This window comes from Leptodactylus fuscus, chromosome 7, assembly GCF_031893055.1.
Source record: "Leptodactylus fuscus isolate aLepFus1 chromosome 7, aLepFus1.hap2, whole genome shotgun sequence".
Classification (NCBI taxonomy): domain Eukaryota; kingdom Metazoa; phylum Chordata; class Amphibia; order Anura; family Leptodactylidae; genus Leptodactylus; species Leptodactylus fuscus.
The window spans coordinates 36968253-36994898 of NC_134271.1; the positions used below are offsets into that span (position 1 = coordinate 36968253).

At 44.5% G+C, this 26646-nt stretch overlaps 1 protein-coding gene across 1 annotated transcript; it reads left to right on the plus strand.

Annotated features, from left to right (window-relative positions):
• The first annotated feature begins 599 nt into the window (after positions 1 to 599).
• LOC142213469 (C-signal-like) lies at positions 600 to 26646 on the plus strand. Its single transcript, XM_075281819.1, has 6 exons — positions 600 to 810; positions 15082 to 15133; positions 17817 to 18004; positions 20970 to 21134; positions 21976 to 22086; positions 25886 to 26646. The coding sequence occupies exons 1-6, from the start codon at positions 676 to 678 to the stop codon at positions 25997 to 25999; spliced, it is 765 nt and encodes a 254-aa protein (XP_075137920.1). The 5' UTR covers positions 600 to 675; the 3' UTR covers positions 26000 to 26646.

Sequence of the window (26646 nt, forward strand, 5' to 3'; positions counted from 1 at the left end):
ACATGGAGGACTCTGTGTGCGTGAAAATAAAAACGGACACCAGACGGAGAGGCTGAAAACGCCCACGGGTGGTCATGTATGAAAACCCATTCAAATGAATGGGTTTTAAAGCCGAGCGCTTGCAAGCCGTCTGCTGTCCGGTTTCCCCGGGGTTTACTACAGACACCCCAGGGCGGACAGCAGCGGCAGTGTGAATGCCTCTTTATTTCTATTACTTTTCAAGCCTCTCCTGGCTTTGGATCAAAAAACTGCACCAAAATCTGCAACAACGTGGGCCCTTGGCCTAGGGGTTCAAGAAGTGCACACTATTCATCGGTTTATGTACCCTGTGGATGAATACAGTAGTATTCATGGTAGTAATAAATCTTGTCAGACTTGAATAGCTGGTCTTGTGAGGCAGGATTTTCAGTCGCCATGGTTCAGGGGTAAATATCACTGACTGAACTGTAACAACTAAAAAAAAAAAATTGATAAAAATAGAATTAAATTAAGTTCTTTCATAAAAGAAACTTCTGGTCAGGAGATAAGAAGCCTCTGGCCATGAAAGGGTTTCTCCTGATCCAGCGGACTGAGCAGTCATTGTGTACAGGAGGGGGAGGTGACTGTCACGGGAAGTAAAGGGAGAAGTAAGGAGATCAGGCGGTTTGTCTCCTCTCTGCCTCCAGGACATACAGAATGATTTCCAGCGTTCTTATAACCGGTTGTAATCGTGGGATTGGATTGGAGCTTATTAAGAAGTTTGTAGCTAAATCTTCCCCTCCGGAGAAAATCTTTGCCACTTGCAGAAACCCTGAGGGACCCCGAAGTGAGGTGAGAAGACTCTGCATACGCTGTATACTCGCTGGGCGCTAAAGGTCACGCGTCTGTATATGACCTGGGTGGGCGTGGCTATGAGCTGGGGCGATTTGGAGGGGGGGGTTCTGACTCCTTTTCTGTTGAGATATATGTTGTTAACATGTTTTTCATTTGGGACACATTCACACACAGCACCACAATATGTACTAATCTGCTCTAATGTGGGATCTATTAAGATTTTTAGCAAATCTAAGGATCCCAGAGCCTGTGCACCTGCCAATCTCCCTGATAGATAGTTTCCATCGATGCATGGTTTCTTTAGGTGACTATACACACTAGCTGTTGACCCACCAATTTGTGTATGAACATCTACTGTGTATGGAGCATCTTTCTTCTTCCCAGTGAGAGATGCTTAGGGGAGAGAAGGTAAGGCATGTTGGATTTCAGCATACTCAGCATGTTTGTTCTTGTAGTGATACTTCTGTTACAGGTATCTGCAAGTGACTTTCTCTCTATACATATGCACAAGCCAAGTCTGCATGTATATGAGGACAGCTGCTTGGCCATGGAAACCAATGCTATAAATTTAGGTAGGGATCCGACCACAGGGACATTTTGAATGTTTTGTCGGGTTGGACAGTTGGTGCTGCTCCATTCTTTGCAATGGAACTTCAACATGTGGTCAAAACAGCATTCACGGCACAAAAGATCTTACTCCGCTGGTATAGAACTCCGAACCAACTGGCGCATGTAGATCCCACCTATTTGAAGTTTTACTGGAGAGGATGTGGGCAGGTAGGCTCCCTCATCCATATGTGGTCGGGCAGGAAACGGAAACCTGAAAGTGGAGACCCCAGGCGCAGATGTGAACGAGCACTGAGGCTGCAGACCAGTCCACTGAGTAGGGCTGGTTCTGGGGAAGCAAGGCTGTGTTGGATGTCCACATGATAGACCATCAGTATGCGATTGGTAGGGGTCCAGTGCCCAGACCCTGCACATATCAGCAGTTTTGGTGGCCTTTAGGCACCATAAAACTGACAGGGCTGTTTCTGGCAATTTTTACAAGTCAGGCACGGCAATGTTCATTCTACATACTTGAATAGGACACTGTTGCAGTACCCATAACTGCCACTAGTAAAAAGTATGGTGAGTAAGCATCGTCCTGACACAATTGCTGGACTATCGTAAAGCCACTCAAAAACTTTTGTTTTAGCCCTGTAGTGCAGGGCATACAGTTCTAATACACAGTGATTGGTGCACTTGCTCACGGGTACATTGTTAGCTTTATACCAGGGGTGCTCACACTTTGTCAGCATGTGGGCTACTTCTTAACATGACCAAGCCCTAAGATCTACTACCCACTTCTTGTGGGCGGGGCCGGGTGGGGCGTGTCTGTGGGTGGGTGGGGCGTGTCTGTGGGCTGGGCATGTGGGCGTGGCCGTGCGGCTCGTGAGAGGTGGGCGCCCAAGGATCCCCGCTGCCTGCTTCTTCACAGCGCAGGCTGAGAGTTATCTCTGGACACTGTCAGGCTGGGGCTGCGGCAGCCCCGCCCGCCAGTGTCAATAGATGACTCTCAGCCTGCGCTGTGAACAAGCAGCACCCCGGCCCCCTCCATCCCTAAGAGCAGCCTACAAGTGGCCGGAGTGCTTGTTCACAGCGCAGGCTAAGAGTCATCTACTGACACTGGCAGGCAGGTCTGCTGCAGCCCCAGCCTGCCAGTGTCCAGAGATAACTCTCAGCCTGCGCTGTGTAGAAGCAGACAGCAGGGATGCATGGCTGCATCCCGTGATCGACACTTACGTCCATTGCGATCGACCGGTAGATCGCGATCGACGTATTGGGCACCCCTGCTTTATACTGTATTTGACCTCCATGAAGGTATTAGTAATAGCTAGAAAACATGAAGTATAACTGGGCAGTCTATACAATGTTTTTCTTTTTAAATGGCATTTCATATCAAGTCTTCTAGTCTGACAGTCTAATATAACGAGAGCCGCAAACCTGATAATCTGCCTTGCATATGCACTTTGTAGAGATGTACCTATTTACCTATTTGAAGCACAGTAACAAGATGAGCAGTACATATTGGTTTTATATAGTTTTTCTTTTTTTACTTTACCTTTTGTTCTGTCACCACTGAAAAAGAGACATTGCAAAGTATGTCAATAATATAGCTTGAGTGAAGGTCAAAGTACTTGTATTCCACACATCTCTATCTATCCAATGGGTATCATTGTTCAGAAAACAGAACAGAGCTTGCACATTATGTGAACATAAACTTTGAACCAGTTTAAATACCAAGATGTGTTGAAACACTTAGGTAAAACTAGTTAAAATACATAAATACTCCCAGTAAATTGGTTCTTGCCAGTTCCAGGTTCTTGCTTTGTACTGGATCTGGGTTCAGTTGCACCAGCCATACCCGCCTGAAACTAAGCTGTTGTAGCTACCCCAAACCAATCAATCCAGGGACATTCTGCATAGCCCACGTCTCCCACGTCATTTAGCTTGTGGTATGATCCAATGGGACCCTGATAAACTGCTAAAATAGGAAATGCTCATAGGTTTTCGAGAGTGACAATATTTGTATAGACTACAGGAAAATGACTGCCTACTTCTGCATTCACCTTAATCTCTGCCTGTCCATCTTCTCTGTATCCAGTCCCTTACGCTCAAAACAACCCTTTTATTTCTTTTTGTCCTCCCGCCTGTCCAGATAAGTAGCGGTAGGATTGGTACACAATTCCAGACAATGTTAAGCCCAATTCAAGTATTGTTCTTATCCACATTACAGGGAGAACCACTCAATTAAGTAAAGAATCTAGAGTCCATTATTACTTTGACAGGAAGTTCAGTCAGTCCAGAAAATTTCTAGAACTTTGAAGGTTCCCTGCAGTGGCGTAACTAGGAATGGTGGGGCCCCGTGGCGAATTTTTGACATGCCCCCCCCCCCACACACCGACGCCGAAGACCTCGAACGACCCCCTCCTCTGCACTCTATTATGTCCCTTAGTAAGCCCTGCACACAGTATTATGTCCCATAGTGGCCCCTGCACACAGTATTATGTCCCATAGTGGCCCCAGCACACAGTATTATGTCCATTAGTGGCCCCTGCACACAGAATTATGTCCATTAGTGGCCCCTGCACACAGTATTATGTCCATTAGTGGCCCCTGCACACAGTATTATGTCCCATAGTGGCCCCTGCACACAGTATTATGTCCCATAGTGGCCCCTGCAAACAGTATTATGTCCCATAGTGGCCCCTGCACACAGTATTATGTCCCATAGTGGCCCCTGTACACAGTATTATCCTCCATAGTGGCCCCTGCACACAGTATTATGTCCATTAGTGGCCCCTGCACACAGTATTATCCCCCATAGTGTCCCCTGCCCACAGTATTATCCCCAATAGTGGCCCTTGCACACAGTATTATGTCCCACTGTGGACACCCATAAACAATTATTATACTCTGGGGTCTTTTCAGACCCCAGAGTATAATAATCGGAGACCTGGGGGAATAAAAACATTAAAATAAACAGTTGCTTACCTGTACCCTGGCTCCTATGCTGTCGGCCGCCGCTCTCGTCCTTCTTTAATGACGTCGGACGTCACATGACCCAGGAAGCAGGCCGGGTTCATGTGACGTCAGAGACATCATTCAAGTATGAAGGAGGCCTGGCAGGATCATGGAGAGGTAAGTAACAGTATTTTTTACGTTCCCTTACCTCTCCCGGTCCGCCGATCATTATACTAGCCCAAGACTAATGGTCTGCAAAGACCCCCGAGGATAATGATAGTATTTGTGGGGCCCGCGGTGTCACTTGCCGATCCCGGCCCTGCCAGGATCGGCAAGTAAATAGGGCCCGTAACAGCCTATTAAAAAAACCAAAAAATGCAGCGGTAGCAGCTGTCACCGGGCCCCCTAGTGGCCCGGGCCCTGTGGCAGCCGCCTCCGCTGCCTCTACGGTAGTTACGCCCCTGGTTCCCTGAAGTGCAGTCATGAAAACCATCAAATGCTATGATAAAATCAGCTCTTATGAGAACTGCCCCAGGAAATGAAGACCAAGAGTTTCTTCTGCTGCAGACGATAAGTTCACTTAAGTAACCATCCTCATAAATTGAACTACCTCATGTTAGAGCTGTGCTGTGTTAGAGCTGTGCTCCCCATTTCTATGGGGAGCGCTCACATGCCGGCTCCCATAGAAATGAATGGGAAGTGTCCGGCAGCCCTGCTGTAACGCCGGCGTGTATGGCTGTGATACACGCTGGCGTTCCGTAGTGTGAATGCACCCTTAAAAGTTATATTAAACTACCCCCCGTTTTAAAATAAAACCCTGAAACAGAATGTGAAACTTACCGAGCGGTGCAGGGCGGGCATTCAGGCCTCCTCTTCCTCCGATGTCCTGACCACTTCCTCCGGCGCTCGCGAACTGATAATAGCCTGGGCGCATGCGCAATATCATAATGCTTCTGCTACGGCTACTGCGCATGTGCCCAGGCCATTATCAGTTCGCGAGCGCCGGAGGAGGAGGACGGAACATCGGAGGAAGAGGAGGCCTGAATGCCCGCCCACCCTGCACCGCTCGGTAAGTCTCACATTCTGTTTCAGGGTTTTATTTTAAAACGGGGGGGTAGTTTAATATAACTTTTACGGTTGGGCTCTATCAGCATGATTTTGCTGATAGAGCCCCTTTAACTCCTCGCCTGCCGAGCGCTTCCAATAGAAGCGGCTGGCACGCGGGGGGTTAAGCGGCCGCTGGCAAAGTCTGCGTGCCGCCGCTTTCAATAACATATAATGCGCACCGGACTGCGCCTTATAGTCCGGTGCGCCTTATATATGAACCGAGACGGACTATAAGGCGCTCATGGGCAATGCGCCTTATAGTCCAGTGCGCCTTATAGTCCGTAAAATACGGTAGTAGTTTAGTTTAGTGTCAGGAAACCATCACCTTAGTTTTAGTAATAGGGACTAGTTTAGTGTAGTTCACTTGCGTCTTGTCTGTCTTTTTTTTTTTTTATAGTCAGTGTTAGTAATTAGTTAGTGTTAGGGAATTTGCTAAAATTTAGTTAGGTTTAGCATCAGGGAAGTTTACATAAAATTAGTTTAGGTGTAGTGTAGTTTAGGGAATCCTTAGTTTAGTGCAGTGTAGGGAAGTCCAAACTTATCATTTTTATATACCTGATTTTTTTGGATATATTATTTTTTTCTTTATACAGTTTTTACTGTATATACAGTTTACTGTGAACACACCTACATTTCATACCAAAATGTTCCAGCGCTCCTTTACCGCTGAAATGGCATATGCATTTCTTGCCGCTGAAAGCGAATCTTCTAATGGTGGCACACTTTTTTTATTTATCATTATCCTCGTCAAGTCATGATGATGATGAGGGGCCCCCAAGAAGACGCCCTAGACCAACTGCACTTGAGACCCCAGAAAGGAGTGACAACATTGTACAAAGCCCAGAGCAAAGTGGCCCCATTTGGACTTCGGTACACAGGCACCTCGGGGATTAAATTTGACACGGCAGGGCTCAGAGAATTTGATTTCTTTAATTTTTTTTCACTGAGGACCTCATAGACCTCATGGTAGTGCAGACTAATTTGTACGCCCAGCAGTATAAAACCAAAAACCCTGGTGCATTTCTTTCTCAACCCCACAGGTGGACCCCTGTAACAGTAAAAGAAATGTACACATTCTGGGGACTCCTGTCAAACATGGGTCTTGTAAAAAAAAGCCGTCCCTTAGAGACTACTGGAGCACGGACATATTATACTACACCCCATTATATCGCACTAGAATGTCCAGGATGCGCTATGAGGCTATACTTTGATTCCTATACTATGCAGACAATGAACAGTGCCCACCCCGTGATGACCCCAGTTTTGATCGCTTATATAAATTGAGACCCCTAGTAGACCATTTCAGTACCCGGTTTGTTCAAGCGTACACCCCTGAGAAGTGTATTTCTATAGATGAATCACTGGTACTTTTTAAAGGGAGGCTTAAATTTTGCCGATATCCGCCAAGTAAGAGGGCAAGGTATGGCGTGAAGATGTATAAGCTGTGCGAGAGTGCATCAGGGTATACCTACAAATTTAGGATATACCAAGGGAAGGACACCAGAATTGATCCTCCAGAATGCCCCCCCCCCCTCCTTCCTGGGAGTTGCTGCCAAAATTGTGTGGGATTTGGTACACCCACTGCTGGGCCAGGGTTACCACCTCTACCTGGATAATTTTTATACCAGCGTGGCACTCTTCAGTAGCCTTGCCACCAGAAATACTACAGCATGCGGCACCGTCCGAAAAAATCAGAGAGGCCTCCCTAAGACCCTGCTTGAGCAAACGCTCAGAAGGGGTGAAAGTAGGGGTCAATGTACCAACAATGTATTGTGTGTAAAGTACAAGGACAAGAGAGAAGTCCTTGTATTGACAACAATACATGGCCACATCAGCACGCATGGACCAGTAAAGAGACCCCCAAACCAGACTGCATTGTGGACTACAATAGGTACATGGGAGGGGTGGACTTGTCAGATTAAGTCCTGAAGCTCTACAGCACCATGCGCAAATTCAGCGTGTGGTATAAAAAACTGGCTGTGCACATTGTACCGATGGCAATGTACAATGCGTACTTGTTATTTTGATATACAGGCCAGAGGGGGAATGTCCTGGATTTTCAAGAGCTGATTATCAAGAACCTCCTGTTTAGAGACCAGGAAGGGAGGGAACCCAGTACATCTGGAAACGAGGCCCCACGCATAGTACCAGGACAATAATTTCCAGGAGAAGTTACTCAAACTTCCAAGAAGGGAATCAAAAGAGGTGCCGAGTGTGCTCAAAGAGGGGCATAAGAAAGGACACTGTATACCAGTGCGATATGTGTCCTGAAAAAACAGGGCTCTGTATGAAAGAATGTTTTCACCTTTATCATATATCCCTTGATATTTAATTTTACCCTGATGCACTCCACACAGCTTTTTCCCCTGCCACATGCTGTCCCTTCTCTTTCACCTGTGTGCCCTGGTATCACATAGCAGGCATGCAGGATTGTCATTTCCAGGTGAACCTATGGTAATAAATGCTGGGCACAATATATCAGGCACTGAAATGGCATGTATGATTTGAAAATTGCAATTCTCACTGTGCACCAGTTGCTGCACATTACCTTTTGAAAATACCTGTGAGGTCATAATGCTCACTACACCCATACATGAATAAGTGAAGTTTTAAAATGGGGTCACTTTTGGGGAGCTTATCTGTACGGACTTGTAACATTCCAACTACGCCCGTGCTCCAGTAGTCTAAATAGTGGCCCTTCCATTCTAAGCCCTGGCAGCATTAAGCAACTGCCACATGTAGGGTATTTCCATATCCAGCAGAACCTACGTTATATTCTAAGGGGTCAGTATCTCCTGTGGCATGTGCTTGGCACAATATATCGGGCACTGAAAATTGCAATTCTCACTCTGCACCGCCTGCTATGCAGTATCATTTGGAAAAGCCTGTGGGGTCAATATGCTCACTATACCCCTAGATGAATACCTAAAGGGGTTACGCTTTTAAAATGGGGTCAGTTCTTGGGGGTCTCAATTGTACTGATACCTCAGGGGCCTTATATACATGCCTTAGCTGATATATTTTTCTACTACCAAATCCATGGTCCTTTCCCATTCTGAGCCCTGCTGTGTCGTCAGGCATTATACACCTGCCACATGTAGGGTATTGCCATATCCAGCAGAACCCACGTTACATTTTATGGGATCAATGTCTCCGGCGGCATGTGCTGGGCACTGAAATGGCATATATGATTTGAAAATTGCAATCCTCATTCTGTATCATCTGCTGTGACATACCATTTAAAAAAGCATGTAGTGTCACTGTAGCCCTATACAAATAGAAGGGGTCTAGTTTCCAAAATGAGGTCACTTTTGGGGTTTCCCACTGTTGTACCTCTATGGCTCTGCAAATGCAACATGGAACCTATAAATCATGTATGTAAAATCAGAGCTCCAAAAGAGAAATAGCACTCCTTCGCTTCTGAGCCCTCCTCTGTGCCCAAACAGCAGTTTTTGACCACACATGGGGCATTTCTGTGCTCGGGAGAAATTGGGTAACAAGATGGGCTACTTTATTCCCTGGTAAAAGGGAAAAAAAAAATATGAAAAAAGTGCATATAACTGTAGAAATTATCATTTTTTTAAACTGATGGCCAAATTCAAGGAAGTTCAGTGAAAATCCTGGGGGTTCAAAATGGTCATATGACCCCTAGATGAATTCCTTAAGGGGGTCTAGTTTCCAAAGTGGGTTCACTTTTGGGGGTTTTCCACTGTTGTGGTACCTCTAGGGCTCTGCAAATGCAACATGGTATCTAAAAATTATCCTAATGAAATTGCTGCACCAAAATCCTCAAAGGTGCTTTTTCATTTCTGAGGACTGTATTTGAGTCAACTTACACAGAAGGGCCACATATGGAATTTTTCTACAAACTTCAGGATCAGAGTAATAAATACTATGGTATGTTTTGCTATTAACCTTGTCTTTGTTACTGGGAAATCTGGTTTGAATTGGAAAATGTGCATAAAAAATGTGGATTTTGGAAATTTCACCTCCATTTTGCATTAATTGCTGTGGAACACCTAAAGGGTTAACAAAATTCCTATTTACTGAATAGTTTGAAGGCTATAGTTTCTAAAATGGGGTCATTTATGGGTGTTTTCTATAATATAGGCCCCTCAAAGTCACTGCCCAACTAAATAGGTTCTTAGAAAACAAAATCTTAAAACTTTCTTAAAAATTTGACAATTTGCTTCTAAATTTAGAAACCTTCTAACATCCTAGAAAAGTAAAAAGACAGTGAAGAAAAAATGCCAATATAAAGTAGACTTATGGGAATGTTAATTAGGAAGAATTTTGTGTGATATGACTGTGTTTTTACAACAATATCAGAAACTTTCAAAATTGATAATTTTTTGAAATTTTCAGTATATTGTCCTTTTTTTTAACAAACAGACACAAAGTATAATGACCAAAATTTACCACCAACATAAAGTAGAAGGTGTCACAAAAAACAATCTTGGAATCACCTGGTTAGGTAAATGCATTATGAAGTTATCCTCACATAAAGTAAAAAAAATGTCATATTTGAAAAACAGGGTGTGAGCCTTAAAGGGATTCTACCATTAAAACATTTTTTTTTTGTGGATAAGACGTCGGAATAGCCTTTAGAAAGGCTATTTGTCTCTTACCTTTAGATGTGGTCTCCCCCGTGCTGTTCATTAGAAATACTGGTTTTTACCGGTATGCAAATGAGTTCTCCCGCAGCGATGGGGGTGGGCCCCAGTGCTCAAACAGCGATGAGCACGTCTTACGCTGCCAGAGAAGTGTCTCCAAGCGCCACCTCCTTTTTCGTCCGCCGCGTCATGTTCAATGTGTTCTTTCGGCGCAGGCTTGTAACTTCTAGCAGAGTGGGCGCACAGGCCACGGGAAAGCGGCCATTTTCCCGTAACCTGTGCGCCGGCACAGTCTGTTCTGCTGTGCTAGAAGTTAGGAACCTGCGCCGGAAGAAGACATTGAACATGACACGGCGGACGAAGAAGGAGGCAGCGCTTGGAGACACTTCTCTGGCAGCGGTCGGGACGCCCTCATCACGGTTTGAGTGCTGGAGCCCGCCCCCATCGCTGCAAGATAACTCATTTGCATACCAGTAAACTAGTATTTCAGAGGAACAGCGCGGCGGAGACCACATCTAAAGGTAAGAGACAAATAGCTTTTCTAAAGGCTAATCCGACGTCTTATCCACAAAAAAAAAGTTTTAATGGTAAAATCCCTTTAAGGCCCAAACTACCCTGCGTCCTTAAAGGGGTTAAAGCCAGGGCTTCAATACAAATTGTAAACTAGCAAACATTATTAGGTTTAGATAGTGTTAGTCAGTGAGCCAGGTAGCATAGTGAAACACTGCAGATTCTGAATTTCTGGTAGAAAAGATGTAGTGCCAAGTTTCCAGCTTAGTTTTCTTACATGTAATTTGTAGAGATGAGCGAACACTAAAATGTTCGAGGTTCGAAATTCGATTCCAACAGCCGCTCACTGTTCGAGTGTTCGAATGGGTTTCGAACCCCATTATAGTCTATGGGGAACATAAACTCGTTAAGGGGGAAACCCAAATTCGTGTCTGGAGGGTCACCAAGTCCACTATGACACCCCAGGAAATGATACCAACACCCTGGAATGACACTGGGACAGCAGGGGAAGCATGTCTGGGGGCATAAAAGTCACTTTATTTCATGGAAATCCCTGTCAGTTTGCGATTTTCGCAAGCTAACTTTTCCCCATAGAAATGCATTGGCCAGTGCTGATTGGCCAGAGTACGGAACTCGACCAATCAGCGCTGGCTCTGCTGGAGGAGGCGGAGTCTAAGATAGCTCCACACCAGTCTCCATTCAGGTCCGACCTTAGACTCCGCCTCCTCCGGCAGAGCCAGCGCTGATTGGCCGAAGGCTGGCCAATGCATTCCTATGCGAATGCAGACTTAGCAGTGCTGAGTCAGTTTTGCTCAACTACACATCTGATGCACACTCGGCACTGCTACATCAGATGTAGCAATCTGATGTAGCAGAGCCGAGGGTGCACTAGAACCCCTGTGCAAACTCAGTTCACGCTAATAGAATGCATTGGCCAGCGCTGATTGGCCAATGCATTCTATTAGCCCGATGAAGTAGAGCTGAATGTGTGTGCTAAGCACACACATTCAGCACTGCTTCATCACGCCAATACAATGCATTAGCCAGTGCTGATTGGCCAGAGTACGGAATTCGGCCAATCAGCGCTGGCTCTGCTGGAGGAGGCGGAGTCTAAGGTCGGACCTGAATGGAGACTGGTGTGGAGCGATCTTAGACTCCGCCTCCTCCAGCAGAGCCAGCGCTGATTGGCCGAATTCCGTACTCTGGCCAATCAGCGCTGGCCAATGCATTCTATTAGCCCGATGAAGTAGAGCTGAATGTGTGTGCTAAGCACACACATTCAGCACTGCTTCATCACGCCAATACAATGCATTAGCCAGTGCTGATTGGCCAGAGTACGGAATTCGGCCAATCAGCGCTGGCTCTGCTGGAGGAGGCGGAGTCTAAGATCGCTCCACACCAGTCTCCATTCAGGTCCGACCTTAGACTCCGCCTCCTCCGGCAGAGCCAGCGCTGATTGGCCGAAGGCTGGCCAATGCATTCCTATGCGAATGCAGACTTAGCAGTGCTGAGTCAGTTTTGCTCAACTACACATCTGATGCACACTCGGCACTGCTACATCAGATGTAGCAATCTGATGTAGCAGAGCCGAGGGTGCACTAGAACCCCTGTGCAAACTCAGTTCACGCTAATAGAATGCATTGGCCAGCGCTGATTGGCCAATGCATTCTATTAGCCCGATGAAGTAGAGCTGAATGTGTGTGCTAAGCACACACATTCAGCACTGCTTCATCACGCCAATACAATGCATTAGCCAGTGCTGATTGGCCAGAGTACGGAATTCGGCCAATCAGCGCTGGCTCTGCTGGAGGAGGCGGAGTCTAAGGTCGGACCTGAATGGAGACTGGTGTGGAGCGATCTTAGACTCCGCCTCCTCCAGCAGAGCCAGCGCTGATTGGCCGAATTCCGTACTCTGGCCAATCAGCGCTGGCCAATGCATTCTATTAGCCCGATGAAGTAGAGCTGAATGTGTGTGCTAAGCACACACATTCAGCACTGCTTCATCACGCCAATACAATGCATTAGCCAGTGCTGATTGGCCAGAGTACGGAATTCGGCCAATCAGCGCTGGCTCTGCTGGAGGAGGCGGAGTCTAAGATCGCTCCACACCAGTCTCCATTCAGGTCCGACCTTAGACTCCGCCTCCTCCGGCAGAGCCAGCGCTGATTGGCCGAAGGCTGGCCAATGCATTCCTATGCGAATGCAGACTTAGCAGTGCTGAGTCAGTTTTGCTCAACTACACATCTGATGCACACTCGGCACTGCTACATCAGATGTAGCAATCTGATGTAGCAGAGCCGAGGGTGCACTAGAACCCCTGTGCAAACTCAGTTCACGCTAATAGAATGCATTGGCCAGCGCTGATTGGCCAATGCATTCTATTAGCCCGATGAAGTAGAGCTGAATGTGTGTGCTAAGCACACACATTCAGCACTGCTTCATCACGCCAATACAATGCATTAGCCAGTGCTGATTGGCCAGAGTACGGAATTCGGCCAATCAGCGCTGGCTCTGCTGGAGGAGGCGGAGTCTAAGGTCGGACCTGAATGGAGACTGGTGTGGAGCGATCTTAGACTCCGCCTCCTCCAGCAGAGCCAGCGCTGATTGGCCGAATTCCGTACTCTGGCCAATCAGCGCTGGCCAATGCATTCTATTAGCTTGATGAAGCAGAGTGTGCACAAGGGTTCAAGCGCACCCTCGGCTCTGATGTAGCAGAGCTGAGGCTGCACAAGGGTTCAAGCGCACCCTCGGCTCTGATGTAGGAGAGCCGAGGGTGCACTTGAACCCTTGTGCACCCTCAGCTCTGCTACATCAGAGCCGAGGGTGCGCTTGAACCCTTGTGCACACTCTGCTTCATCAAGCTAATAGAATGCATTGGCCAGTGCTGATTGGCCAATGTATTCTATTAGCCTGATGAAGTAGAGCTGAATGTGTGTGCTAAGCACACACATTCAGCTCTACTTCATCGGGCTAATAGAATGCATTGGCCAGCGCTGATTGGCCAGAGTACGGAACTCGACCAATCAGCGCTGGCTCTGCTGGAGGAGGCGGAGTCTAAGATCGCTCCACACCAGTCTCCATTCAGGTCCGACCTTAGACTCCGCCTCCTCCAGCAGAGCCAGCGCTGATTGGCCGAATTCCGTACTCTGGCCAATCAGCACTGGCTAATGCATTGTATTGGCGTGATGAAGCAGTGCTGAATGTGTGTGCTTAGCACACACATTCAGCTCTACTTCATCGGGCTAATAGAATGCATTGGCCAATCAGCGCTGGCCAATGCATTCTATTAGCGTGAACTGAGTTTGCACAGGGGTTCTAGTGCACCCTCGGCTCTGCTACATCAGATTGCTACATCTGATGTAGCAGTGCCGAGTGTGCATCAGATGTGTAGTTGAGCAAAACTGACTCAGCACTGCTAAGTCTGCATTCGCATAGGAATGCATTGGCCAGCCTTCGGCCAATCAGCGCTGGCTCTGCCGGAGGAGGCGGAGTCTAAGGTCGGACCTGAATGGAGACTGGTGTGGAGCGATCTTAGACTCCGCCTCCTCCAGCAGAGCCAGCGCTGATTGGTCGAGTTCCGTACTCTGGCCAATCAGCGTTGGCCAATGCATTCTATTAGCCCGATGAAGTAGAGCTGAATGTGTGTGCTTAGCACACACATTCAGCTCTACTTCATCAGGCTAATAGAATACATTGGCCAATCAGCGCTGGCCAATGCATTCTATTAGCTTGATGAAGCAGAGTGTGCACAAGGGTTCAAGCGCACCCTCGGCTCTGATGTAGCAGAGCCGAGGGTGCACAAGGGTTCAAGTGCACCCTCGGCTCTCCTACATCAGAGCCGAGGGTGCGCTTGAACCCTTGTGCAGCCTCAGCTCTGCTACATCAGAGCCGAGGGTGCGCTTGAACCCTTGTGCACACTCTGCTTCATCAAGCTAATAGAATGCATTGGCCAGCACTGATTGGCCAGAGTACGGAATTCGGCCAATCAGCGCTGGCCAATGCATCCCTATGGGAAAAAGTTTATCTCACAAAAATCACAATTACACACCCGATAGAGCCCCAAAAAGTTATTTTTAATAACATTCCCCCCTAAATAAAGGTTATCCCTAGCTATCCCTGCCTGTACAGCTATCCCTGTCTCATAGTCACAAAGTTCACATTCTCATATGACCCGGATTTGAAATCCACTATTCGTCTAAAAAGGAGGTCACCTGATTTCGGCAGCCAATGACTTTTTCCAATTTTTTTCAATGCCCCCGGTGTCGTAGTTCCTGTCCCACCTCCCCTGCGCTGTTATTGGTGCAAAAAAGGCGCCAGGGAAGGTGGGAGGGGAATCGAATTTTGGCGCACTTTACCACGTGGTGTTCGATTCGATTCGAACATGGCGAACACCCTGATATCCGATCGAACATGTGTTCGATAGAACACTGTTCGCTCATCTCTAGTAATTTGTGCTTTAAAATGTACAGTATTTAATTTTAGTTACATGTAAAGGTAAAATTTTGGACTGTTAAAATTTCAATTTATTTTTCAGGAACTAAGAAATTTAGCTTCAAAGCATGCCAATATTGTGATCCTTCCTTTAGGTAAGTGTGGATCATTGAATAACAATCATCTTTTACGCTGTAGGACAGTGAAGCCTCTTAAAAAAAAACCTCTTTGAGAAGATTACTCCTCGGTGGCGTAGCTGAAAAGGTCACAGTGGTTGCCAATAGGCCCCATATCCAAACTATGTATTGAACTGTACAATTATCTTTTCCCTACACGGCTGAAACAGCAGGGTGTGTGGCTTCGATTCCACTGGCTCAGTGTTCCTTAAAGAGGACCTTTCATGGGTTTGAGCACAGGCAGTTCTATATACTGCTGGAAAGCCGACAGTGCACAGAATTCAGCACACTGTCGGCTTTCCCGATCTGTGTCCGGGTAAAGAGCTATCGGTCCTGGTACCGTAGCGCTTTACAGTCAGAAGGGCGCGTTCCTCCCCGCTCACACTGTACAGCGCGATAGGCGCTGCTCTGAAGAAGGATGTACCTGACAGACTGTCAGGAACGCCCTTCTGACTGTAAAGATCTACGGTATCGGGACCGAAAGCTCTTTACCCGGGTTTTTCTGTCCGCTTGAGAAGTCGGACATCTTCTCTTGCGGACAGGGAAGGACGGGCATGGAGTGCAAAAGAACGCACCCGATGCCCATTCAAGTGAATGACAGGTGTCACGGACACATCTAGTGTCCGCTCCTAGTGTCCGTGACAGATTTTGAGCGGACACTAGGAGCGGACATTACATGTCAGACACCGACGGTAGTGTGAACGCCCCCTAACACTCCAGAATCAGTTAATTTTTTTTATTGATTTTATTTTATTTTTTTGCAATTTTAGAACAACAAAATAAGATAACAGTATCTTACAATGCAAATAGGAAATAAGTGGTTCATCAAAATACTTCTACAAAGAGAACCATTTTCTAGTTAATCTTCAAAAACATAGACACTAGTCAAATCTGTACTTTAATAAATAGACAAGCGTATCCCTTCCCTTATCTTGATTAATCATCTGATCTGTATTTCAATATAATGTTGAAGACTTTTTTTCTGACATTGGCTCCTTTTGTTACCTTTGGAACTCTATATACGCCACTCATTTTTAGCCTGGTATTATGTATCCAAATATAACGCTTGTGCCAAAATTCACATGCATCTAAGTTAGTGATCTGTTTTGCGACTATAAAAGTGTTCTAAAGATTTGCCAGTTTCACCAACAGATGTTGACAAAACATTTGTGTTTTAAAGTTTAACTAAACCTTAAAAGAACTTTTGATTTTTTTCTGGCAGTGCTTGTGTCATTATAATATACTTTATTAACAAATTTTTGCTTCTTCAGTACTCATCTTTCATAGGACACTGGGATCCGACATGTAGGGTTTTTCTGTCCGCTTGAAAAGTCGGACATCTTTACTTGCTGACAGTGAAGGAAGGGTACGGAGTGCAAATGAACGCACCCGATCGCCATTTAAATATATGACAAGTGTCATGGACACAGCTAGTGTCCGCTCCTAATGTCCGTGAGAGATTTTGAGCGGACACTACCTGTCGGACATAGACGGTAGTGTGAACGCCCCCTAAGCAGTGCAACGTTTGGCATGTAAACAATACTGGGAGCTGCCCTCAATCTTCTCTGCTTCCTAAAAAGGTCAGTATAATGGCCTTTAAACAGGCAGCAAAGATTAAAGCTGGTCTCTGCTGCCGGTGTTGTTTTGTCTTTAGACTAGAGGTAGAGCAGTCAGATAATCAGGCTATCCATATTCACTGTCATGATTCCGTGGGCTCTGATGTAACCCACATCTGTGAATTCATTGAGGAGGGACGCTGTCATCAAGGAGTCCAGGAGATGTGAGCAACACTGTTTGTTTTTTATGTTTATCAACCCCCTACTTGGGTCTCTGATTATTATACTTTGGGGTTCTGGAAAGACCCCCAAAGTATAATTATAGTTCATGGGTGGTGAACACCAATATTTCCGGTACTGCCTAAACCCCAAATTTTTGCAATTTGGAACAAACACTGTAGGGGCCACCATATTGTGTGGAAGCTACTGTGAGACATTACAGTGTGTGGAGGGGCCACTTTGAGACATTATATTGTGTACAGAGGCCGTCAAGGGACATTATACTATGTGAAGGGGTCGCTTTGGAACATTATACTGTCTTGAGATCGCTTTGGGACATTATAGTGTGTGTAAATGGGGTGTTATACCATGTGGGGGCCAGGAAAGGGCCCCATGGAGGGCGCCCCAAGTCGAAAGTTTGTTATGGGCCCCTTTGCTAGTCTTTTGCTAATTACACCCCTGTCCCTAAACCTACTGAAAGAAGTGTACTTATTTCAGCTCTCAATAAACAAGCAAAAAGGAAGAATTTCACAGAAAGGAGCCATTAATAAAGTATGTTACAAAATGTATTAATGTCACACGTGGTCAGAAATCCAAAAGTTGCTTGGAAGTTTAGTTAGGCTTTAAATTGGTCATCAAGGAGGCTGCTATAGCACAGCATGTAATGTGGATGTATACCCCGTGTAATGTTACTTCCTTCCCATTACCAAGAGAAAACCACACAATTTCTTCTAGATGTAAATTTCATGCAGAGGTTTTCATTGACCAGATTGGAGTCGAAGACCACAGTGCTAAGAGGCAGCTGTGCTACTGAGTCAATATCAAATTCTGTTATTTCTGTGAATCTCTTTTCAACACTTTAATTTTTTTTTAATTGAAATTTTTAGATGCAACAAATATAGACAGTGTGAAAGGAGCTGTAGTAGAAGTTAAAAAACACCTTAATGGCTCTGGGTTAAATTTGCTAATAAACAATGCTGGTGTGATGTCACGAATAAACATGGACAAAGTTGATGCTGATGACATGATCGATACATTCAAAACAAATGTGGTTGGACCCATGCAAGTAAGCCAGGTACTAGTATAAGCTTTATTTGGCTCTATTTTTATGCTGTGAATATGATGATTAAGAAACAAGGGCAGACATTGTACAAAAAGGTTGTCTGGGCCTCCTCCTTTCGACAACAACAGCAAAGATACTGAAATATACAATGTATCCTATATTAGACATGCCACTAACATACAGACATGATGCATATATATCCTGTTCTCAAATACCATGTTTCTCTGAAAATAAGACAGGGTCTTATATTATTTTTTGCTCCGAATGATAGGTTAGGCCTTAATTTAAGGGGATGTCTTTTTTTTTTTTCTCCATGAACAATCCACTCACCAGACCTCATTACACCAAAAACAACTTAGAGTTGGCAAGTGCTAATGGTGGATAGGCTCTCACACACAGATCTGAGTCACTACTGTCTCAGGTCCCTTGCCATTGCATCAGTGTTCCACTGCAGCCAAGTGTAGCAATTGGCTCACCCCGGTGACTTAAAGCAGCCACAATATAGTCATGTCTATAGTTTATCTTTGGGGTAGGGCTTATTTTCAGAATAGGGCTTACATTTCAAGCATACTCCAAAACTCCTGAAAAATCATACTAGGACATAATTTTTCGGGGTAGATCTTATTTTCATAGAAACACGGTAAGACACATCCAACAAATGGGTCACTCACACCTAAGTACAATTCCCACACTTATTACTCTAGCCAGTGGCGTAACTACCGGGGTAGCAAGGGTATTGGCTGCCACAGGGCCTGGGACATTAGAGGTCCAGCGACAACCGCTACTCTTGTTTTTTTTTTTTTGTTTTTTTCTTAATAGGCCGTTACTGGCTGGAGTTACTGCAGCCGGGAATGGTCCCTATTTACTTACTGATCCTGGCAGGGGCCGGGATTGGTAAGTGACGCCGCAGGCCCCACAAGCGCTATTATTATGCTCAGGGATCTTTTCAGACCCTCGAGTATAATGATCGGAGGCCCCAGAAAGGTAAAGGAACATAATAAACATGTTACTTACCTTTCCACCCTTCTGGCAGGCTTCGGGCCTAGTTGTGTGACGTTTCTGATGTTACATGATCGGCCCCTGTGCAGGGGTCACTATGGGACATACTGCTGTGTACTGGGGCCACTATGGGGAATAATAATAATAATACATTTTATTTATATAGCGCCAACATATTCCGCAGCGCTGTACAATTTGTAGGGTTCAAATAGACAGAAAGATACATTACAAAGAAAATCATTTCACACAATGGGACTGGGGAATAATAGAGCATGCAGGAATGTGGCAGGGAATCGGTCGGTCGAGGTCTTCGGTGTCGGTCAGGAAGGGGTGGGGGCCATGTCAAAAGTTTGCCACGGGGCCCCGCCCTTCCTAGTTACGCCACTGACTCTAGCACACTTACTCTTCACACTAGTGTTCATCTCCAACACATATGTGAACCTAGCTTAACATGCACACAGTACAAATTGCACAAGTACAACAATCGTCACTTACATATTACACGCCTGCAGCACACAGCACTCACCTATTACATGTATACAGTCACTAACATAGTAGCACATGCAGACTGTACACATGCTGGTGTATATATTGTAGAGACTCACATTAGACACATACTTTAGTAAAACTATATACCAGATCTGAGTAATTATGACCTAAAAACAAAATGCAACTAATTGCAATTAATGAACAATTTAGATCACACCCCTTTTAAAGGCCACACCTCCAGGAGCAGATTATTACAAGGGCAAAATGGGTTGTAGCACGGGGTTCAATGGCAAGTAATTGTCCATTTTCATCCATTATAAACCATGTGGTGTCGTGACTTTTCCGTCTATGCATCATGACGTCTTGTGAGCACTGAGGCTACATCACATCAGGGCCAATAGTAAATAATATTGCAGTAATCAAACCGGTTATATTTCAATGAATTGCCCAGTCCTACTATATACACAAATCACTTATCACATACATCACCTAAACACCTCACATGTGTCCATTACGCTGTAGTACACCAGCGCTTTTGCCCTCCAGTAGATTTTACATCAGAGTTATTTGAATTGCTAAAATGTTATATTATGATGGATCCAAGATCCATTATGTGCTGCGATAGTAAGAGTTTTTGGGGGTTTTTTTTGTCTGTTTCATGGTTAAAATTACATATAGTTACATAGTAAATGAGGTTGGATGAAGACATCAGTCCATCAAGTCCAACCTATAACCCTACAATCCCCTACAGTGTTGATCCAGGGGAAGTAAAAAAAAAAAACCAGGAGGCTCGTGCCAATTGCCCCATTTCAGGGGAAAAAATTCCTTCCCGACTCCAAATCTGACAGTCAGTATAAAAACCCTGGATCAACAAGTCCTTAACATCTAGAGTCCATAACTTGTAATATTTTTCTTTTCCACCATCACCACTTCCTGGGGCAGAGAGTTCCATAGTCTCGCTGTTCATACTGTGAAGAATCCCCTAGACATATTAATTGACCATTACAAAATTTTATCCTACAAATTTGTTAAGCCAAGGTGTTTGATCTGCCTTCGCCTCTACTCTACCTACTTTCAATAAGAAGTGGAAAGTTGGGTGCAGAAAGAGGGAAGTGCTGAAAATAACACCCATGTACAAAAGACGCACCACAGCTAATCCCATATTCCCACCTACATCAGTTTTCTGGCATAGAGTGAATAGTAAATCTACACCTCTCTAACAAAATGAGTTAGTCATTGCTAAAGAGAGACAATGAGCTGGTGAATGACGATTCATGTAATACATGGACAGCCCTTATCTACTGCCCCTTAGTAGTTCACTACTTTGTTTCATCTGCTCCCGACTCATCTATAATGATGTCTATATTCCCTAATAGAACATGGACAGGAATCCGCTCCCTGGGAAAACATTTTACATGAGATCAGTAATACATGTTATATATAAAAGATATAAGGTAGATTATTTCCTAACATATTTGTTAATTTCTAGGCTTTTTATCCATTGCTGAAAAAATCTGCAGAAGATAATGCTCATGCACCTTTAGGCTGCGAGAAGGCTGCTCTAGTGAATATGTCGTCTGTGCTGGGATCTATTGAAAAAACTTCATTGACCTTTGATGTTGAAAAACAAGTTATCTCCTACCGAATCAGCAAGGTACAGTCATCAGTGATTGTAGGCAACACAATCAGAGATTCTGAGTGGCTGAGAGGACTTTTTCCACAATCCTTAGGGGGCATTCACACGGAGGAAGTTGGCGCTGATTCTGGCACGATAACTCTCGTCAGAATCAGTGCTGAAAAAAAGACTCCCATTGACTTCATTGGGTTCCGTTTTCCCCATGAATATACCCATATGCTATTGAAAGCCTCTAATTCCCTATACACAGAATATAGAGAATAAGGGGCCTTTCACACTTCCGTTGAATGTCCGTTTTGAATGGACACACAAGTCCTGTACCCTGTGTTATGTTAACTAAAAAAAAAAACGGATATGTGACTGATTTGGTGAAAACTGACACTAATGGACAACAGCTCAAATCCCATTTAAACTGTACAACCCCTTTAACTCTTCTTTTCTGGTGAAAGCAGACTTTCAACCTTTGCACCATTCTGTGCTGTTGATGTCTTCTGTAGATCAGGAACTGGGAAATTCCTTAGTGCATATGCTGAATATATCCATAGGGAAGCATTGACTATATGTTGGCTAATGGTATGCTCCTTAGGTGTATGTCCAGGTGGTGTGTGTTGAATAGTGAAATAGAGTGCCCTATCACAGAGGCATCCTGCAAAGAAATGTATACAGAGTAGTATTTGTCAACCACAATGTATTTCATTCGTTTACAGGTAAATTTCAGTGACATAAGTATATGATTGGAGTATTACACATACAGTAGACTGGGAGCAAAGTCTAAAAACAGTACACATACTTCTTAAATAAATGTTACCATCACAACTGCAATCCATGTTCCATACATATGTCGCATCTCTTTTCACAGGCTGCCCTAAATATGCTTACACGTTTGCAAGCTGAATCATACAAAAATGATGGTATTCTTTGTACAGCTCTTCATCCAGGCTGGGTTAAAACAGACATGGGAACAGAGAGGGTGAGTTAAAATTCTGCATAACGTCATAGTGCCAAGAACAGTTCTGCTGTATCAGACATCTATCGGATGCTGCCTTCAAATTTGTATATTTAAATACAGGGCCGGCTCCAGGTTTTTATGGGCCCTTGGGCGACAGAGCCTCAGTGGGCCCCCTTGTGGAGCAAAAAACCCTCGGGAGTCAGGACACTGCGCGCCACTGCAGGTGGAAGACACGAGTGATGTCACGCAGGAGCGCGGCGTCACCTACGCAGCCAGCCGGCGAAGAGGCTCCGGAGCGATGATTGAGTCTGCGAGGGGGATGCTGACGGCAGCCAGACATCAGCACAGAACGCTGCACCTGCATTCTGTGCTGGGGCAGGCAACATACCTCCCAACTTTCAAGGAACAGAAAGAGCTAGCGCTATGCGCGTCGCTGCAAATTTAGCTCCGCCCACTTCTGTGACTCCGCCCATTCTCATCCATTTTTCTACATGCTCCCACACAATATAATGCTCCTACAGTCACCCTAACATTATATGCCCCCATATTATAATGTTCCCCTCCAATTTCCCCACAGTAATAAGTCCCTCTTCTCATGCCCCAATTTAAACTGGGGGAAAATACGAAGGGGGGGCGCATTAAACTGGGGCAGCTGGAGGGGGACATTAAACAATGGGGTAGTTGGAGGGGGACAAATTAATGGCAGCTGGAGTGGGATATTAAACTGGGGGCAACTAGAGAAGGAGATTAAACTGTCCCTTTCCAATTGCCCCCAGCTTAATGTATCCATCCACTGACCCTTATTTTTTAATGTCCTTCTCCAGCTGTCACCAGTTTAATGTCCCTCTTATTCTCCCCTAGTTAATGTCCCCACCCCCTCCATTTGCCACCAGTTTAATACCCCCCTTCATCTGCCCCCAGTTTCATGTCCCCTGTATGTCAGCCCCCAGTTTTGTCCCCCCCTTCAACAGTCTCCAGTTAAATGTGCCCCCTTCATTTGTCCCTAGTTTCATGTCACCCCTCAATTTGCAGCCCCTCTCACACAGTACACCATGCACCCCACATCTCTGCCCCATCACACAATACACCCTGCACCCCACATCTCTGCCCCCTCCCACAGTACACCCTGCACCCCACATCTCTGCCCCCTCACACAGTACACACTGCACTCCACATCTCTGCCCCTTCACACACAGTACACCAGGCACTTGACGTTTCTCTTTTTTCCTCCACTGATATCTCTTCTTCCCGATATCAGACTGCTCTGTGGGCCCCACCACTTAACCAACTATGCAGTGTGCTGATGCCGGCCCTGCTTAAATAGTCTATTCAGGAGTCTTCACTTTTTCCACAGTATCAGATTCAGTACATTGTTTTATGTTCTGTGTTCAAAAGGGTTCTTTTCACCTTCTTCTAAAGCTCCAGAACAAATCACGTGTTATAGTGTTATAATTATAGCTTTTCTTTTCTATAATTGCTCCCCCCACCCCTCCCCATCATACATTTACATTGCTAGGAATTTTCCATAGCGAATTTCACAACAGAGTATTGCCAGGATATTGACAACCCCTCACTTTTCTTGTCCAATTTAGAGATGAATCCAGAGAACAATTTGGAACCTATGCTATTGCTTTCATTTCAAAATAGCCAAAACTCAACAACTTGCATAGGCAATGCTGAGATGACAGCACTGACGGATCTACAGATAGGGCCATGGACAGAATAATTACAATGAGGGTGCTACACTAGTCCAGTAAATCTCATAGATATTGTCATGTCTGTTAACCACTCCTAGTGCCCAAAAAGATAATCCACGCACAATAAGTGAATAGGCTAACAAGTACTTCTCGTAAAGGGGTATTCCCATCTCAAGGCTAATGTCAGGAAGGGGTTAAAAACTGGTGTCTTTCAATTTTATAATCATCTGCTGCTGTAGCAACTGAACTATGGCACTTTTATGTTGTGAAAAGTTATTTGAGACTTAAAGTGGACTTTACCACCTCCAGTTCTTAGAATTGGTTAATAGTAACTGCTCCACTGATTCTGGCACAGTTGGATTTATACTGGTAGCTTATGTAAATTGAAGACTTTTCCTAAATATATTGCTTTAGAAATGCTGCTTTGTTTGCTTGCTATGTGAACTTATTCCTCCCATTGTTTACACAGCGGACCATAACCACGGACCTGTGTGATAGGACAGGTGACGTCACATACTGCTCTCACTGTTAGCAACAGTTCTGCAGTCAGTTCAGCTGATTGCGGTTTGCTGATTAAACTTATTTCTCTATGTAAAACACACAGATAACACGGAGTCCGTTCTCTACAAGCATGTGCATATTGTCTGATCTGCATAAGTATTGTGATACATCATAGTGTGGGGGGTATACAGGAAGTGAGAAGAAGAGACAGCAGGCAAACTGCTGAAACTGTGAGATGGAAAAAACCCTTTAACCTGTAAAGAAGACCTTTCACCACCTCCATCTTTTTAAGATCTTAGAATCTTTTGATATGTGCCACTCCACCAATTCCAGCACAATTTCACCAGTTTTTTTTTCTAGCCCCCAAGATTCCCAAGCAACATGTGCACTAAAGTTTCGGTACCTGATGTGCTAGTTAAGCTCTATTTAATGTCAGAAGGGCAGTGTCAAGCAGGGGGTGTGATTCAGAGCTCCAATCTGAGACAGCCATTGTCAGAGCTCAGGAATCGCATATCTTGTCTGCGTCTACCTGACCCCGCCCTTCTGACACTAAAGAGTCTAAAAAGAATATCAGTAACCAAAAATAACAGCACTGATTGTTCGAGAATGGTGGGGGCTAGAGAAAAAAAAATCCAACTGTGCCAGAATCAGTGGAGCAGTTACTATTAACCAATTCTAAGAACTGGAGTTGGTAAAGTCCACTTTAAGTCTAAAATAACTGTTCACAACATAAAAGTGTCATAGTTCAGTTGCTACAGCAGCAGGTGATTATAAACCAGTTTTTAACCCTTTCCTGCCATTAGCCTTCTGATGGCTTTGAATGCACCTTTACACTAACCAAAACCAAAAGGGTTGTCTAGTTTTAGCAAATAGATGTAAAGTTGTACCATTGTCTGTTATACTTTCTGTATCAATTCCTCACGAATTTCTAGATCTCAGCTTGTTGTCATTCTTCTGGTTTCTTCCAGTGGATGAAAATTAATCTTTATTTTGTGTAAGGGATCAATGATAGGTTGTAAAATAGACACCTTTAATTTAAATAAGAGTTATAGTAAAGGGTCCGAGATATAGATATATATTGTGGGAAACTACTCAGGTAGCTGTTCGGTAGCAGTGCAGGAAACAGGGACACAGACACTGGGTTGCACATAAGTTCAGGCTTTATTCACTTGCAGTGCATTAAGTTGCAAAGGCACAAATAAACAAAACAAAACCTTCTCGGCTGAGAACTAAACTAAACACAAGCAAACTTTTCCCCGACTATACAGAAGCCTGGCTACCAGACTCCTACCTTGGCAACAACAACAGGTAGCACAGTACCTGCTTTGTATGTTTGGTCTGAACAGGTCAGCTCTGTCAGTGTGGTGCAACCCTTCCCAATAATTTGGCATGCTGTTTAAAAAAGCAAAATTCCCTAGAATATATTCCTCTCATTGATTTTCCACATAAATGTTTTAAATCACATTTCTGTTAAACACATAGGCAGACCCAAGGAGAAATGATAATGTGAGCCGTCCTACAGGACATCCAAAGTTTATATATTCCTACTGCTGTATATTAAAAAGTGACCATGCTAAATATATATTTAATAATATTGTATTTTTCTATGTATTTTTCCCTAGGCTACCCTGACAACTGATCAAAGTACAACTGGTATTATGGAAGTTCTTTCTTCTCTTTCTGAGACGCAAAATGGCATTTTGGTGAGCTGGGATGGAAGCGTAATTCCATGGTGACACAATCAAGAATCATTGGATATCTGTAACCTCACTATAAAGAATTACTTAAAAATGATTATTAAGATATTAAACCGGCAATGCCATAAAAATATTGTATGGCCTATTAGAAAGTTACATGAGAAACTGAAGTGAAGGTATTCTTACCAATGACTTTATGTGATTTATCCACTCACTTCTGTTCCTCAGTTGTGACCTGATCTGACCTGATAAGACTCTCAAAGTGATACAGCAAGTCAATTTCTAAATTGATTCCTGAGAGTCTCAATGGGGTATTATGCTGATATATGCAAATGAGACTTGAGTGCAGTGGGTTTTCATCTTTGGCATGTACCATTGCACTTGAGCCTCATTTGTATATTTGTAAAAAAAAAAATGTTTCAAGGAAATGGTGCATCAGAACCATCTTAAGGTATAACGGTGCTCAGCGTAATACAATGCACTGTGGCTGATTTAATTATGCGTTTCCTGGTGTCAGATTCCCTTTATCCAAGAAGACAGCTGTTAAATCTCCACCAATGTCTCCACTATAGCTTTATGAAAGTATTAGACACCTGTTAACTAATGTTTTACATCTTGCTATTAGACTTGATTGTAAAATGGTATTCTTTATTTTCATTTACATATTTGTTTACAAATTCCCACAG

Excerpts from the sequence above, each read along its gene's own strand:
- LOC142213469 (XM_075281819.1), top strand. The coding sequence starts at position 676 with ATGATTTCCAGCGTTCTTATAACCGGTTGTAATCGTGGGATTGGATTG. Across the intron at positions 811-15,081 it reads CTGAGGGACCCCGAAGTGAG|GAACTAAGAAATTTAGCTTC; the intron begins GTGAGAAGACTC and ends TTTATTTTTCAG. Across the intron at positions 15,134-17,816 it reads TATTGTGATCCTTCCTTTAG|ATGCAACAAATATAGACAGT; the intron begins GTAAGTGTGGAT and ends TGAAATTTTTAG.